The sequence below is a fragment of the Amyelois transitella genome, chromosome 26 (genome assembly GCF_032362555.1).
Source record: "Amyelois transitella isolate CPQ chromosome 26, ilAmyTran1.1, whole genome shotgun sequence".
Classification (NCBI taxonomy): Eukaryota; Metazoa; Arthropoda; class Insecta; order Lepidoptera; family Pyralidae; genus Amyelois; species Amyelois transitella.
The window spans coordinates 7148989-7166908 of NC_083529.1; the positions used below are offsets into that span (position 1 = coordinate 7148989).

Here is a 17920-nt window from a genome sequence, read left to right on the forward strand (position 1 = left end):
TAAGTACTGAGCCGTTCATACAAGGGTTTAGATTATACATAATGTTTTATACTCCTTACTCGACTGCATAAAAAGTAGGATTATGTACTACGGTGTGCCGTGTGGTTCCCGGCACCAATAAAAAAAAGAATAGGACCGCTCCATCTCGTTCCCATGTCGTAAAGGGCAACTAAAGGACCTATGTATGGTGAGAGATACCTATCTTTCACGGATTGGAGCATATATACAACCTCCGACACAACATCGTCTGTCGCGCGGTTCCCCAGGCGTCACACCAGCCTGGCGGAAGATCTTCCCTTTGGTGGCGGTCCAGCCCTATCTCTCCCGCTACATATTCAAATCTCGGCTAAAAGTTGCTTCAAATCAAGTTTTTTCGTCTAAACATTCTTACATACTACATATGGTCACGTCTATATCCCTTACGGGGTAGACAGAGCCAACAGTCTTGAAAAGACTGAATGGCCACGTTCAGCTATTTGGCTTAATGATAGAATTGAGATTCAAATAGTGACAGGTTGCTAGCCCATCGCCTAAAAAAGAATGCCAAGTTTGTAAGCCTATCCCTTAGTCGCCTTTTGTGACATCCATGGGAAAGAGATTGAGCGGTTCTATTCTATTTTGAATTGGTGCCGGGAACCACACGGCACTTCTTACATACTAAATGTGTTTATTAGGTTTTCTGACGTCACACATTGGCAATCATCTGTTTTCCCTATTGGAAGCTATTAAATTTTACCTCGTTAATCTCGGGTTTCTCCAACCTTGAGTTTGACTTTAGCGCCATCTAGTAATAACTCTTAGAGGGCAACGTACTATGCACAACAAGTTTTCTGCGCGTGCACAGATTTTAGGGGCGAAATATTAATTTTTGTTTTAAAAATAATAATCTTGGGACAACGCAACGCAAAATTAACGTTTAATATTCTTTTTCAATTATGACGTTATGTTTTTTTTCATGATTAGAGCATACTGTGTGATTGATAAATGAATCAGTCTGTAATATGTGAACAGTTGATTAGAACGCGCCGCGTACAATGCACAGTTTTTGTTCGAGATATTAAAAAAAGTGTTAAAATTAGTGAAATAATCCTGTGAAAATTAATGGAAAAATATTGTAAAAAAAGAAATTATTAATATCTAGTGAATTAGAAAAAACTGACGAAAACATTGAAAACCAGTGCGAAAATTTGTGAAATAATAGAAAAAAAAAGTGTAAATTTATCGAAAAAAAGCGAAAGTTATCGAAATTTATACGAAATATCGAAGTTAGTCTGAAAAAATGAATTGTTTAAAGTTTATTGTAAAACATTTATTGTTTATATTTAATTTAATTTTCGCGGTAAGTTTGTATTTATTTAAAAACATTACTAAAACTCTTTGTATAGACTTAAAATTATCACAGTAGCGACTCACCCCGGTTTCACACGGGTAGAATTTATACACAAAAACCTTCCCCTTGAATCAGTCTATGTATAAAAAAAACTGAATAGCAGCATTAATGTATACATACATAAAATCACGCTTTTTCCCGGAGGGGTAGGCAGAGACTACATCTTTCCACTTGCCACGATCTTTGCATACTTCCTTCGCTTCATCCACATAGTAGCATATACATCTTGTGCAAGCTGCCATACTGCCTGGCGAAGAAGAAACAACATAGTTTGTGCCAGCTGCTTCTTCTCCAGAGCTTGTTAAAGTCTATCAAGGGAAAGGCTAAGACGGCCTCTGCGGCGCAGCGGTAGTACCTACGCTTGTCTGTGACACCAGAGGTCCCGGGTTCGAATCCCAGCCAGGGCATGATGAGAAAAGAACTTTTTCTGATTGGCCTGGGTCTTGGATGTTTATCTATATAAGTATTTATTATAAAATACAGTATCGTTGAGTTAGTATCTTGTAACACAAGTCTCGAACTTACTTCGAGGCTAACTCAATCAGTGTAATTTGTCCCGTATATATTTATTTATTTTCGTCTTTTAGGCGATCGGCTAGAAAACTGGCCTTTCAGTCTTTTCCAGTTGGCATACCTCGTAAGGAATGATAACATTATTGATCTTCTTCCTGGCTTTAGTCCCGGTTGCATCACTCTAAAGAGCAGCCCGGAGTATGCCTTTGACCATGGATCCTGGATTGGGCGAGTCAGGTTTTTACACGAAGCGACTACCATCTGACCCCCGCAACCTTTGCAGGTAAACCTAACCCGTATCGATCATGGTTGCATCCAGTTGCCTGAATGTGCCGGTTTCTTCACCATGGTTTTCCGTCCACTTTTCCCCTCCACTTATGGTTTTTAATGTATTCTCCATGGTTATTAATGTACGTGCATTTCCATTCCAGATAGTGGCCCTAGTTATCATTGGCGCCGGCAGTTACGCCTTCCACTACGTGACCCACAACGAAGTTCTGACCAACATTACCTCCATAGCCGAGGTCAGCGTGCTCCAGAACTTCAACGAGGACATCCTGAAGTACATATGCATCGCTATAATTGCGCTCGGATGTTTGATATTTGTAATATCTTTCTGCGGCTGCTGTGGATCTATAGCGGAGAACAAATGTCTTATTGTTTCGGTAAGATATCTACAGTATAACCTCTTTTATATATGTTACACCGAAGTAATTGAGTAGAAGTCAAAACTTTGTATGTCATCAACATTTTTGAGCATTATCTTATTATTTTGATAGTATCAAACCTAAGGTTATTTATATTTGAATTATTTTTGACAAGGAATGTATATCTTCTCAATTTCATTTTTAAGGTTTACTAAATACTTAAAAAGGGAGAATAAAAGCCACTAAGACGCCCGCGACCCTGCACGTATAAGTATATAAAAATATCCTGTTTATTCCCATCGTCCATTTTGGACATATCGTTGACAAGACACATTACATAGCTCATGTTTTCTCAATTGTTGATCCAAAATATAGAAAAAGACAAATCAAATTCAAAACAGGAAAGAAAATCTTCATTATTCCGTACCCCTTTTCCTAATTGGTGTTATTAGAAAGAGTCAGTGGAAAACAATATTTGAAAATGCGTTTTGAAAAAGATTCCTTCCCACGGGATTTTTTTTTTAATTTATTGGCACACAATACATTTTTACAACATAAAATGTCTTAATACGAATAGCAAAGGTCATGACTGGTTGAAAACCAACAAATTAATGAGTACAGCGTGCTTAACATTAGTGAAGTAAATTAAGTGCACTGAATACAATTTACTAAAGAGGAAATAAAAAATTATTATGTCATAAAAGACAACTTTCGCGAGCAATGTCATGTGCAAATGCCAGTGATATTATGTTAATTCACATGTCGGGGATTTACCAGATTCAATCCTTATAATGTGTCACTTATAAGGTTTTTATCAATGAGGTTTCTAACACAAGTGATTGTGAATCACAAAGGAAATACTGTGAAACAATCATCATTGAATTATCATTGAGTTTTATAGATACTTGATGTATAACGTATCTTATCGATAAGTTAATCTTTCAACATTATTTGTAGTAGGTATGTAGGTAATTAGGTACCTATTTTCTTAAAATTATCTAAAGCTGATGCTATTAAATAAACACTAATACCACTCAATGTGTCTGTAGGAATAAAAGACACAAATTGATAGCGGAATGTTGTGATTTCAAATAAGATATAGCGACAGGAATAGAAATGGGAATGCTTTTAGTTGGTTTGGTCATATGGAGAGGATGAATGGAAGAAGGTTGACTAAAGAACTGGCGTTCTCCATTCTGGTTTGGGAGCAAAACAAAAACATAGAATGTGGCAGTTGGTTCTCCTCCCGTGTAAATCGTACAAGTCGATCAAGGGATAAGGCATCGTATAATCGGGGCAACTGTTCCTATTCTAGGGTTGGTTATGGTTTTTCATTTTTCTATTGGTATAATTATTTTGAAATATTTTTTTCATGTTTTTTTTTTCAGTACGCCGTAGTGATGTTAATCCTAGGTGGCGCTTGTATCTTCGTGCTCGTGACCAGGTCAGGGTACTTTGACAAAGCTGAGAGGGCGGTGGAGAGGACGCTTAATGAGACCTTTTACACTCCACAGTACCCGATTGAAGATGAAAGCATACACGCTGTACAATATACTGTAAGTATAAAGAGACGTGTAACTACGAATGTATAGATTTTTTATTATCTATGTTTAATAACGTAGTGTCTGGGTGACCGAGTGGTGCTCGGTGGACATCAGAAAAACCATATAAATAAGTTAAAAAAATGAAAAAGCTACTATTGGTGGAAGTCACAAGAACAATAAAAAATTGTAAAACCTAAGAGAAACAAAAAAAAACTATTTATTACTGGTAATCTTTTCCCTCACCGTAAGAGCATCGGTTAACACTCAAACTAATGTACGTAGCTCAAAGGTTCATAGGTACTTGGTCGTGTAGGATTTAAAGTGGTGCCTCATTTTTGTTGGATACTTAACGATTTGACCATTGTGACCTTGTTTATTTATTGAAACTGTTTTCATTTTGCATATATCTATTGAGAATTCAAATTATTAAGTCAGAATGATAAACGTACGCGACTGGTTGAAAGTCAAGGTGCGTCACCTTGGCTGTTCAACCTATTCATATAGATGATATGATTTGCAGATAAAGTGCTGCGGCACCCGTGGTCCAGAGTTTTACAACGGGACAACGTTTAATGCAGACAATTTGGACCCAGCTATATTAGACATAATATACGAGAAACTGAACATTTCTGGGGTTGGATTAATATCCCCTAGCTGTTGCTCCACATTAGATTTACGAGCATTCTTGGATGACCCCAAAGATTACATCGTAAATACCTTCCAATGTACTCAAGAAGATGTGTATGAAGAAGGTTGTGTGACAAAAGTTTTGGGTTATTTTGATGTCGTGGAGAAGTATTTTACTATTATACTTATTGTGGTTACTGCTGTTGTGGTAAGTTTATACATTCATACATATCACGTCTTTATCCTTTGCGGGGTAGATGAAGCCAACAATCTTAAAAAGACTGATAGGCCACGTTTAGCTATTTGGCTTTATGATAGAATTGAGAATCAGATAGTGGGAGGTTGCTAGCCCACCGCTTAAAAGAAGAATCCCAAGTTTATAAGCGACAGGCTCTAAGTCGCTTTTTTGACATCCATGAGAACGAGATGGGGTGGTTCTTTTTTTATTGGTGCCGTGAACCACACGGCACGTAAGTGGTCAGTTTATTTTTATCCACACTAATAATAAAGAGGGAAGATTTGTATTTTTGTATGTTTGTGTGGAATAAACTCAAAAACTACTGGTCCGATACATACATACATATGATCACGTCTATGTCCCTAGCGGGTAGACAGAGCCACCAGTCTTGAAAAGACTGATAGCCACGCTCAGCTGTTTGGCTTAGTGATAGAATTGAGATTCAAATAGTGACAGGTTGCTAGCCCATCGCCTAAATGAGAAATCCCAAGTTTATAAGCCTATCCCTTAGTCGCCTTTTACGACATCCGTGGGAAAGAGATGGAGTGGTCCTATTCTTTTTTGTAATGGTGCCGGGAACCACACGGCATTGGTCCGATTTTGATAAAATTTGGCACAGATATAGAATAGACCTTCAAAAGTGACATAGGCATAAATTTGTTTTTACTCTTTGTTTATTTCAAAATATAAAACACAAAAATATGTCCACCCGTGCGAAGCCGGGGCGGGCCGCTAGTCATTAATAATTTGGAGTCCACCATAGAATAATTCCACACTCATGGCTCTACTGATAACCAGTTATCGTTATAGAATTATGGGAGAAGTGCACTGTTCTCGTGTTTGCTCACTCTCTCTCTCTCTCTCTCTCTTTCCTACCTCTGACTTACAAAATTTCTTTAGAGTCCCTTTAGTTCTGTATAACTCACTGACCAGCCCGTTTGTTGAAAGTATAAAACTGGTATTAGTTAGTTGTCGTATAATTTATATGGTTTGACGCGTCTTGCCAAAGATTTTACATCGTACCTACTTTTAATTCATTTCCCAAGGTATTTCGCAAGATTAAAAATATACTGAAGTGTATCTTATTATTTATCATATTATTTTTTTTTAATAAGTTAAATAAAATGTGGACGAAAATTTTTATTTGACAGATTAGTACTTATATGATATAAGTTTTAGAAAAAAGAATTATGTAATCAGTTTTATTATATAATTCCTTTTTTCTTTTAGTTACTATTTCATTATTTTGTTTTCAGGCCTTGGCGTTTATATTCGGCGTTTACATGTGCTGCGCTATAAAATCCAAGAAAGAAAAAAAAAGGTACTATTAAATCAACAATAAAAATAAAAAATAGTAAAATTTTCAAACCACATCGGCTACCAACGGGCCAAGAATAAATAAAAATCAAATAATAGGTAGTAAGGAAAAGCGGAAATTCCACTGTCAAGAGAGAAGAGAGAAAATAATAATAAAAAAAACGACAAATTGACACTTGCGCTTCGCTTGGCTCGACTTGGCGGGGACACTCCCTTGTCTCCAGATAAGTTGTTTTAATTTTCCTTTGTCACAGAGAAATACAAACATATCTTCTCTTATTTCTCGTCAGAGGTTAAAAGACGGGGAGTTCGAAATTGATTTAATCTTTTTTCAATGAAGTACATAGATACATAATTTTTTTTTTGGATTTTGTAATAAAAAATTTACAGTAAAAATATTGATCATAAATCTATATGCTATCAACGAGGAAAATTTTTTTTTTTCAACAAATTATCTGATCTTTTTCTCCCAAGATCTGTGATATATTTGAATTTTCAGAATAGTATAATTATTTCAAGGTTCTTATGCTTTGAAAACAATATTAATATTTTAGAAAGATTAATTAGATAGTATTTATTTGAAATAATATTTATTGTGATACATACTTTTTTATGAATCATAAAGTTAGTTTTTATTAACCTTATCTCTTTAATTGACGAATTACTTAGATTCCCAATCAGGTCAGGCTCGATTGAGTGTCTCGCCTCACTGGCAAAGAGATCCTGAATTGGGTGAGTCAAATATTTACACGAATCATCTCTTGTCTGACCTCCGCAACCTTTGCAGGGGAAGCTTTGACCATCTTGGGTCATGGTTACGTATTCAGTCCCCTGAATGTGCAGGTTTCCTCACGATGTTTCGCCTGCTCCCTTAAGATTTTTCGAAATATAATTTGAAGAAAAGTTTAAAATATTATAAAATGGATAATAAACTTTAAAAAAACACAATCATCGATAATCCATTAAAACGCAGTGCTGTTGCTACTGTAATCTTATCGAACTGGATTAATAAAGACATTATCTAATCTAGCTTTTTCCCGGTTCTTTCCACCCCTGGGAATTCCCAAAACCGTTCATTTACATAGCACAAAAGCAAGTGTACTCATAAGTGTAATTTATCTGTAAAATTGAATACAATTTACGCAGATGAACGTAGCCAATCAGTCTTTTCAAGACTGTTGGCTCTGTCTACCCCGCAAGGGATATAGATATGATCATATGTATGTATGTAATTTATTTTACTGTTGGCAGTGATCTACCCACCACTGTAAAAAATGACTTGACTCCTAAAATATTAAAAAGAAACTCAAGTCTTACTTTATCGAACAATTGTGATAAAGTAAAACTTACTACTAGGTACTTGTTTTTTTTTTAAATGGTCTACGTACGTGGTTCCTATTTTTTTGGTCTTTTAATTAACTATTATGTGATTAATATATATATTAATATATAATGGTAAAATGTTTTATATTGACGTTGATGTTAACACTGTGGACAAACCTCTGTGGTTTTTATCAGTGTTCTTATATATGTACTAGATATATTTAATTTTTTATATATATATTGAAAAATATTACGTTAACGACGTTATCACGTACCTACCAATTTTGTTAAACATTGATTACTTGTTCAATTTGAATATTCTGTGAGGTATGCCCACCAGGACCCATGTTTTCATATCACGACCCAAAGTTTGGCTGGAAGAGATTGCTCATTTAAACATTTAGTCTCAGGCTATCCCTCCAAGGGAGATGTGAAACCATTATAAATGTAAGTACATTAATTGCGTCCGCTAAGAATAGTTTTCAAGAAATTCCCCCGAGAAAGAATCCTCGGACAAAAAGTTGTCGCAGATAAAGTTTTCCCATATCATTTCGTTCTTATTTTTGGCTTATCTCAAAATTATTTTCGGTAAACAAGCAATGGCGTTGTAAATATTTTAGATTTATTGCACGTTTTGGATAAGAAAATTTACGTATGTATGTAAAATACCTAACAACTTGCCTAGTTTCATAAAATACAAGACTAACTTTATGTACAAAGCGCCTTTGCTTTTTAAATGCCTTATTATTTCGAAAATGGTACGTTACTTTCTTTGATTAGTTTCATACTTAGATATTAATCATTTCATTAAACCGGGGTTGATAGAACTGTTTCGGAAAGCATGGCCTTATGATGGAATTGAGATTCAAACAGTGACAGGTTGCTAGCCCATCGCCTAAAATAAGAATCCCAAGTTTAAAAGCATTTCCCTTAGTCGCCTCTAACGACATCCACGGGAAATGAGATGGAGTGTTCCTATTCTTTTTTAAATTGGTGCCGGGAACCACACGGCACTTTTGCTTGATTATACCCAGGATACTCTTGATCTGGCTTTCTGTCATTTCAGATCATATCTTTAGGTGTTATAGCTGCTGGAAGTTACGCCGCATACTTTATTACCCACATCGATAAATTTAGCCTAAATAATAATATTATTTTGGAAGAAGTTACAGGAGAGTTAATAAACAAAGATATTACGAGGAATCTTTGTATCGGAGTCATTATCTTTGGTTGTGTTATTGTTGTTATAAATTTATGTGGTTTTTACGGATTGCAACATAAATATCTACTCGTTACGGTAAGTTTCTGATTTGTTTGTGTTTTAGTAGAATACATTCACTGATATAAGCTTTGCATCTACTATTTTGACGGGTTGTTAATTACAACTGTCAAAAAAACCATATACCCAAAGAGATCTTTTGGAAGGCCGTAATCGAATCATGTTCTTTTTTGTCAAATTAAAATAGTTTTGATACTTGGGCCTTTAAGAAACTATATCTCAAGCTTCATTCAGTGAATAATAATTGATTGACTTAAAAGAAATTTTATTAAAAAAAAAACGTTTTTTATGGATTGTCATTCTATTCAAGAATCCTGTCTTTATATTTTCAGTACATTATAGCTATGTTCATATTAACCGGTGCATGTCTATTTGTTCTTATCTCGAAAACTGAACACCTCGGTAGGGCCGAGAGGTCTGTGATGAAGAAGATCAATGATACATTCCACTCGACGTCAAACGCTTTTATTGATAAACAGATTAATGCGATACAATATCTTGTAAGTATAGTTTAGATTCCTTTAGATTTACTATTCCAAAGTGTCGAGAACACGATACATTCAATTAATTATACATATATATAATCACGTCTATATCAATTGCGGGGTAGACAGAGCCAACAGCCTTGAAACGAGTGATAGGCTACGTTCAGCTGTTAGGCTTAATGATAGAATTGAGATTCAAATAGCGACAGGTTGCTAGCCCATCGCCTAAAATAAGAATCCCAAGTTTATAAGCCTATCCTTTTTTCACCTTTTACGACATCCATGGGAATAACACGGGTGGTCCTATTCTTTTTTTATTAGTGTCATGAACCACACGGCACTTAAGGAAGGAACGAAAACGGAATAAACTGTTACATATGTATTTCAGGTGAGAGGTTATTTAAGGTTATTTAAGAGAGTTATGAATGTGGATGAAGCGAAGGAAGTATGCAGAGATCGTGGCAAGTGGAAAGAGGTAGTCTCTGCCTACCCCTCCGGGAAAGAGGCGTGATTTTGTGTATGTATGTATGTGTAGGTATATTTCAGGTCAAATGCTGCGGTACACACGGTTCAAGTTATTACAACGAAAGAGAGTTACGAGGAATGGAAAGGTTTATTGTTGAATTCTTAGACGACAAAATAAACATTACCGGAGTAGGGTTGGTGCCTCCGAGTTGTTGTTCAACGTTCGATCTTCGTTTGTTCTTGAGAAACCAACCCAAGTACTTTTTTACTAGATATCGGTGCACACGACACGATGTATACAGCGGAGGGTGTCTCAAGAAAATATCTGATTGTTTTGAAATTGTTGAAAAGTGGTTCACTGTTGGAAGTTTTGCTTTTGCTGGAACTGAGGTATTTAGTTTGGCTTTTATTACATACGTACTTACATGTAATCACATATTTATCCCTTGCGGGCTAGACAAAGCTAACAGTACCTACATACAATCTTGTGTCAGTTTCATATAAATATTCATATTAAATATGAATAAATATGTATAGTATACGGAACAAATTACACAGATTGAGTTAGCCTCGAAGTAAGTTTGAGACTTGTGTTACGAGATGCTAACTCAACGATACAATATTTTATAATAAGTACTTATATAGACAAACATCCAAGACCCAGGCCAATCAGAAATCTTTTTCTTATCATGTCCTTGGCCGGGATTCGAACCCGGGACCTCCGGTGTCACAGACAAGCGTACTACCGCTGCGGAACAGAGGCCGTATTGGCAAGATTGAAAAACCACGTTTAGCTCTTACTATTTAGTAATTATATCAATACTCAATATCAAACAACCCATGGATCTTGGTGAAGGCAACTAAGGGAATATGCACATTCATCTAGTGATGCTTTTTCCATGATCCAATATGAGTTATGTTCCCCTGACAATTTTTTTTTTTGTTGGACAGGAGGGTAAAATTGGTGGTTTGATTTCAGGCGGTGTCATTGTTGACCAGCGTGTATATCTATAAATTGTATTATTGAACAAAGTGCCCTCGATATTTTATGACGTAGCCAAATGAAGATCACCGAAGAACTTTATATATTTATGTACATCAAAAAAAAATAGAATAAAACTTAAAAAAAAGAGATATTCAGCACAAGGGCACTACTTATTTCTAGAGAAATGTCTTCCAGCAGGCCCACGTCTTCAACTTTATATCTTACACTAGCTGTGCCCGCGACTTCGTCCGCGTGGAATTGTTATTTTGGGCATCATTGAAGCCCTCAATGATGAATAATATTCCCCGTTTTTTTCACACATTCCATTATTTCTTTGCTCTTTATAATTGCAGCGTGATGTTATATAGCCTTAAGCCTTCCTCGATAAATGGTCTATTCAACGCAAAGAATTTTTCAATTGGAACCAGTAGTTCCTGAGATTAGCGCGTTCAAACAAACATACAAACTCTTCAGCTTAATAATATTAGTATAGATAGGTACAAAAAAAAAGTGTATCTCAGAATCCTACAATTATTATCTCCTACACTATGCATACATGCCTCCATAATAGTTCGACAGCGAAAAAACATAATGTTTACCGGCCGCTTCTCTTCCCATGCAGATCGTAAAAGTCAATCAAAGGAGAGGCTAACAAACTTGGAATCAATCTTTTAGGCAGTGGGCTAGCAATCTGTCACTATTTGAATCTCAATTTCATCATTATCCCATACAGCTAAACGTGGCCTTCTCGTGTTTTCGAGATTGTTGACTCTGTCTGCCCCGTAAGTCCCCTACATAAACATACATACATGTATGTATTTCTTCCTACATAAATACATTGTAAGAAGAAAAATAATGATAATAAGGGCATTGACACTAACTGATATGATTTTTGACCGACTTAAATTTCGAATATTCAATGGCGCATGCGCGATCCTTTGGCGCCGAAGAGTCGAGACGCCGGTGATTCGTAGGTGGATGCATAGGGTTGAAACGTAGAAATACCTTACGGGGTAGATAGAGCCCACAGTTTTGACATAATGATGATACTGTGATTCAGACGTGACAGGTTGCTAGCCCATTACGCGTTAGGTTTACCTGCAAAGGTTGCGGAGGTCAGATGGGAGTCGCTTCGTGTAAAAACCTGACTCATCTAATCCAGGATCCATGGTCAAAGGCACACCCCGCGCTCGTCTCCAGAGCCGGAACAATAGTATTCGCAAGATTCGAGTACAAACATCCTACTAATCCTACTTCCTACTACTATTATAAAGGCGAAAGTTTGTATGGATGTTTGTTACTCTTTCACGCAAAAACTACTAAACCGATTACGATTAAATTTGGTATGTAGGTAGCCGAAGACCAGTTTCCATGCGGACGAAGTCGCGGGCGGCCTCTAGTACTACATATAGAGAATCAGACGGGATTGGACAGTGCCGTGTGGTTCCCGGCAGTGCCGTGTGGTTCCCGGCAGTGCCGTGTGGTTCCCGGCAGTGCCGTGTGGTTCCCGGCACCAATACAAAAAAGAATAGGACCACTCCATTTCTTTCCCATGGATGTCGTAAAAGGCGACTAAGGGATAGGCTTACAAACTTGGGATTCTTTTTTAGGCGATGGGCTAGCAATCTGTTACTATTTGAATCTCAATTCTATCATTAAGCCAAATAGCTGAACGTGGTCATTCAGTCTTTTCAAGACTGTTGGCTCTGTCTACCCCGCAAGGGACATAGACGTGACCATATGTATGTATGTATTGGTTTAAATGGTCGTATCAATATTCCCATACGAGCGAAGCCACGGGAAAATCAAGAGTATAAGTTTTTCTATTAAGTAGCAACCCTAGCGCCATCTGGCGCCGGAGTGCCGGCGACTTGTTGCGTCGAGTCTACCCTCACAGGATGAGACTCGCACATTCACTGAAAGCCTTTAAAGACCACTTTACATGGATATAGTTCACTCGTACACTAATTTGTTAATAACTTAATAATCAAATCAACAATATACTATTTAAATTTATTCCTTTAAAAAAATATGTAGGATTTGTGAACTTAACGACATATTTATTCTCTGTCCGTCGTCACGTCTATATCCCTTGTGGGGTAGACAGAGCTAATTAAAAAGACTGATCTTCCACGTTCAGCTATTTACTTACTTATTACTCCACAGAGACAACTCGCGGTAACTGAATAGGAATTTTCACAGCTCACTTGCCTCGTGTAAAGACAGCTTTAGCTATACTTTCCTACTTGCGTTCGTGTGTGTGATGCTTACTTTTAGACGAATCTCACTTTCGTGGTTGGCAGAGATGACCAATATCTTTAAGAAAATGTGATAAATTACTCCAAAAAGCGTGAAAAAAGATAACGTGAAAAATCTTTAATAATGACTTCGTGACGTTATTGTAAAAATACATAGAAGTTTAATTCTAGTTTGTGGTTAAATTTTAAGGATGATTTAAATTAGTGATTGACCAAAGGACTTTCATATCGATAGAATGGAGATGAAAATAGTGATGTTCTAATTTTCTTGTCATCAAATTGTAAGTACTTTAATTTATTTTTTCATTAAAAATAATGATAGGCCACGTTCAGCTGTTTGGCTTAATGACAGAATTGAGATTCCAATAAAGTGACAGGTCGCTACCGCGTCGCCTGAAAAAAAGAATCCCAAGTTTTATAACCCCTTAGTCGCCTTTACGACATCCATGGGAAAGAGATGGAGTGGTCCAGACAAATGCACTTTCATATTTACAAATTAAGATTAAGATATCTTCTATAGTGTGGCAAGTGGAAAGAGGTAGTCTCTGCCTACCCCTCCGGGAAAGAGGCGTGATTTTAATGTATGTATGTATATCTTCTATCTTCCAGCTACAACCATGGGGTCCCCTCCCCCGCGCGGGGCCCGGCCCCCCAGCCACGTGGCGTACTATGTGGCGTTAGCTGGAGTGGTGGGATTACTCTTGTTGCTATGCTGTTACTTTTTATTCTTCTGTATCAAAAGGGTAAAAGGTAAGACTTGGAGAGACTGGCTTTTGTATAAGTAACATTGAATTAGCCTCGAAGTAAGTACAAGATACGAGTATTAACACAATGACGTCCTCTGTGGCGAAGCGGTAGTACGCTTGTCTGTGACACTAGAGGTCCTGGGTTCGAATCCGGGCCAGGGCATGATGGGAAACTAACTTTTTTTGATTGGCCTGGGTCTTGGATGTTTATCTATATAAGTATTTATTATAAAAATATAGAATCCTTAAGTTAGTATAGTAGTTAGTACGTTATAACTTCGAAACTTCTCAATTGATTTGAACACGGTTTCCACAGGTTATTATTTGACAGCAACAAATAGATATCGCACAATGACTATACCCGTTAGAAAAATGGTTAATAAAAATGCAATTTGGAATTTTCTTGTGAGGTTTTAGAGGTACAGACAGGCACAGCGTTCATTCAGTTGACCTTGAAGTAACATTTGGCAATAGTCCAAAAGAAAAAGTTCATAAGGAGTTGCAACAGGTTTTGGTTTTTTTTTGGCAATCATCCAAAAAATGTGGAAATGCACTCATTCAGACCAGCTGGTAAAGCAGTGTACATAAAAAGTGGCAGAGCCGAACGCATTTCATTAAAACGTACATACGTACATACATATGATCACGTCTTTATCCCTTACGGGGTAGACAGAGCCAACAGTCTTGAAAAGACTGATAGGCCACGTTCAGCTGTTTGGCTTAATGATAGAATTGAGATTCAAATAGTGACGGGTAGTTAGCCCATCGCCTAAAAGAAGAATTCCAAGTTTATACGCCTATCCCTTAGTCATCTTTTACGACATCCATAGGAAAGATAGAGAGGTCCCAGTCTTTTTTTTTTTTATTGGTGCCGGAAACCACACGGCATTCTGAGACATTGTGCACTATTTTTACAATGTTTATGTATTAAACTATTATTGTTGAGTATTTTATTGGTTTTATATCTTATTAAAGTTCAAGTTTTACTATGTCCTTTAATGTATATGTATAAACGTGCATTTTCATAATAAAACCTTTTTTCTGTTTTCAGAGCTGACCCTCCAAGAATACTGCAGTGCGGCTCCCACGACGGCGCCCCGGGCTCCGACCTCGTCGACCACCTACCCCATACAACCAGGTTAATACTTATCCTATCTTGATAACATTAGGAGTCCCATTTTGGTGTCACCTACATTTTTCGATTTGCCCTTATCATTCAAGATCCTATTATCAACCATACAAACATACGACAGATCGACAGGCAGACAGATCGACAGATCGACAGATCGACAGATCGACAGATCGACAGATCGACAGATCGACAGATCGACAGATCGACAGATCGACAGATCGACAGATCGACAGATCGACAGATCGACAGATCGACAGGCAGACAGATCGACAGATCGACAGATCGACAGGCAGACAGATCGACAGGCAGACAGATCGACAGATCGACAGATCGACAGGCAGACAGATCGACAGATCGACAGGCAGACAGATCGACAGATCGACAGATCGACAGGCAGACAGATCGACAGATCGACAGGCAGACAGATCGACAGGCAGACAGATCGACAGGCAGACAGATCGACAGATCGACAGATCGACAGATCGACAGATCGACAGATCGACAGATCGACAGATCGACAGATCGACAGATCGACAGATCGACAGATCGACAGATCGACAGATCGACAGATCGACAGGCAGACAGATCGACAGATCGACAGGCAGACAGGCAGACAGATCGACAGATCGACAGGCAGACAGATCGACAGGCAGACAGATCGACAGGCAGACAGATCGACAGATCGACAGGCAGACAGGCAGACAGATCGACAGATCGACAGGCAGACAGATCGACAGATCGACAGATCGACAGATCGACAGATCGACAGATCGACAGATCGACAGATCGACAGATCGACAGGCAGACAGATCGACAGATCGACAGGCAGACAGATCGACAGATCGACAGGCAGACAGGCAGACAGATCGACAGATCGACAGGCAGACAGGCAGACAGATCGACAGGCATATAATATTAGTAAGGATAAAATAAAGCCACTCTTCTAATAAGAAGTAATCAGAGACTATATTTTATCACTTGCCACGACCATCATAAATCTCTTCTTTACCCGACCTTTTGCCGGGACTTCCCCTATTTAATGTCTTCATATGAACTTCCAGTGGTCCGCGACAGCGCTTCAGCCATGGCCAAGCTGTGTCGTCAGCTGCCCTCGCAGCCCATCGGAGGCACCGTGTTCCCCGCGGAGCAGGCCCCGGCGCCCCCTGTAGAGCGCCCCGTGAAACCTGCCGCTACGGCCGGCACTGCCGTCAATGAAGGTTTAACCGTCCGATAAATGTATTTTTATTAATAAATTTATATATGTATTTTGTTTATTTATTGTTGTTTTTATGTATGAAAATTATAATATAAATTTTGTGTAGGCATAAATATAATTGTTTTATTTTGTATTTTGTGTAGGTATAAATATATTTATTTAGTTTGATCCCACATAAAGTTCTCTGAGAGACCCAACGTTTGACTGGTAGATAATGCTACTAGCATTCGCCAATTATGCTATACATTTGTATTTTGTGCAATGAAGTTTAATTAAATAAAAATTAATAAAGCATTGTAAATTTGTCAGACGTAACTGCCAGACTGAATCGGAATTTTTAACGTGGATATGAAAAATAATGGGTATTATAAGTTTAACTTTTTTTTTAATATTTAATTTGACTTAACTTTATTTGTCAAATTAAGATGACTTTGTATAAGTACATTTTATTGACAGAAATTTGATAAAATTTATAAACACATATTATTATTAGGATTTTTGTGATTTTAGTAGATTTATAATTGTATTTTATAATAAAAGTTAATATGTGTCCATTATATATAACAGTACAGCTTTAAAATAAACTATAACTTGCAATTTATATTAAAAGGTGAGGAGAGTAATGTATATGTAGCTAAGTGTCAATGTGCCTGTATGAATATGTAGAAAAATGTCGCAAATATTTAACAGATTTTATCTATATTATACGTGTTTATAGTAAATTAGCTTTTTATAAAATTTGCTACGATTTAGGAAATTGTATGGTGCCATTATTTTTAGTAGTTCAAATTGGTATTTAGTAGTTCAAAGTATTAAAAATCCTGCCATAATGTACCTAAAGTACATATTAAGTAAGTTTTTATTTTTAAGACATGTAAGTAAAAAAATATATATATTTTGTTCACAAAATCATCATCATGCGGAAATAAAAACTTAATAAATATGACTTGAAAATATTGTAACTATACTTTTTTAATTTAAGTCAGCATTTAAAACTTAAAAAACTTTGCAATGTTGTTCAAAAGTACTGTTTCTAATTATTAACTCAAAAAAATTTACTACTATTGCCATATTCTGTTATTACAACAAAAAAACTGAAACATTTTTATTGAGTAAAGCCCTTTTCATTATTTACGTAGTGTTATTTATTATTTCGTTAAGATATACCAAATATTTTTGAATGTATCAATTCACTATTAAAAAAAATCCACAAAATATTTTACTTTCATTTATCGTAACCAAATATAATCAATTGAACAAAATTTACATATGTTCCTATGGTTGTCCTAACAAAAATAAATTCTCTCATCTATATAAAAGAAAATTTATTTAGAAATATCCCTAAAACTTTAACACTACAGTATTAAGTTAAATGCTGGTTATTTTCCGAGCAAGTAAGTAGAAAGTATCATTAAAAACTATAGATTCTGAAGACGAAAAACTATAGCTGTTTCGCTTTTTGTTATGACGTGAAACGAGATAGCGATAGTTTTTCGCGCGATAATAACGGCGTCGCGCGTGCCACTATACGGGGACAGATACTTTTCTATCAAAATGTTCCTAAAGTTTTATACGGTTTTTAACAGATATTTTGTACATGTGCAGTACAGTGCCGTGTGGCTCCCGGCAGTGCCGTGTGGTTCCCGGCACCAAAAAAGAATAGGACCACTCCATCTCTTTCCCATGGATGTCGTAAAAGGCGACTAAGGAATAGGCTTATAAAATTGCGATCCTTTTTTTAGGCGATGGGCTAGC

At 36.8% G+C, this 17920-nt stretch overlaps 1 protein-coding gene across 1 annotated transcript; it reads left to right on the forward strand.

Moving 5' to 3' along the window:
* The first annotated feature begins 958 nt into the window (after window positions 1–958).
* Window positions 959–6700, forward strand: LOC106138237 (23 kDa integral membrane protein). Its single transcript, XM_013339338.2, has 5 exons — window positions 959–1339; window positions 2335–2568; window positions 3939–4106; window positions 4615–4929; window positions 6216–6700. Exons 1-5 carry the CDS (start codon window positions 1280–1282, stop codon window positions 6288–6290), a joined length of 852 nt encoding a protein of 283 aa, XP_013194792.2. The 5' UTR covers window positions 959–1279; the 3' UTR covers window positions 6291–6700.
* Window positions 6701–17920: the final 11220 nt, after the last annotated feature.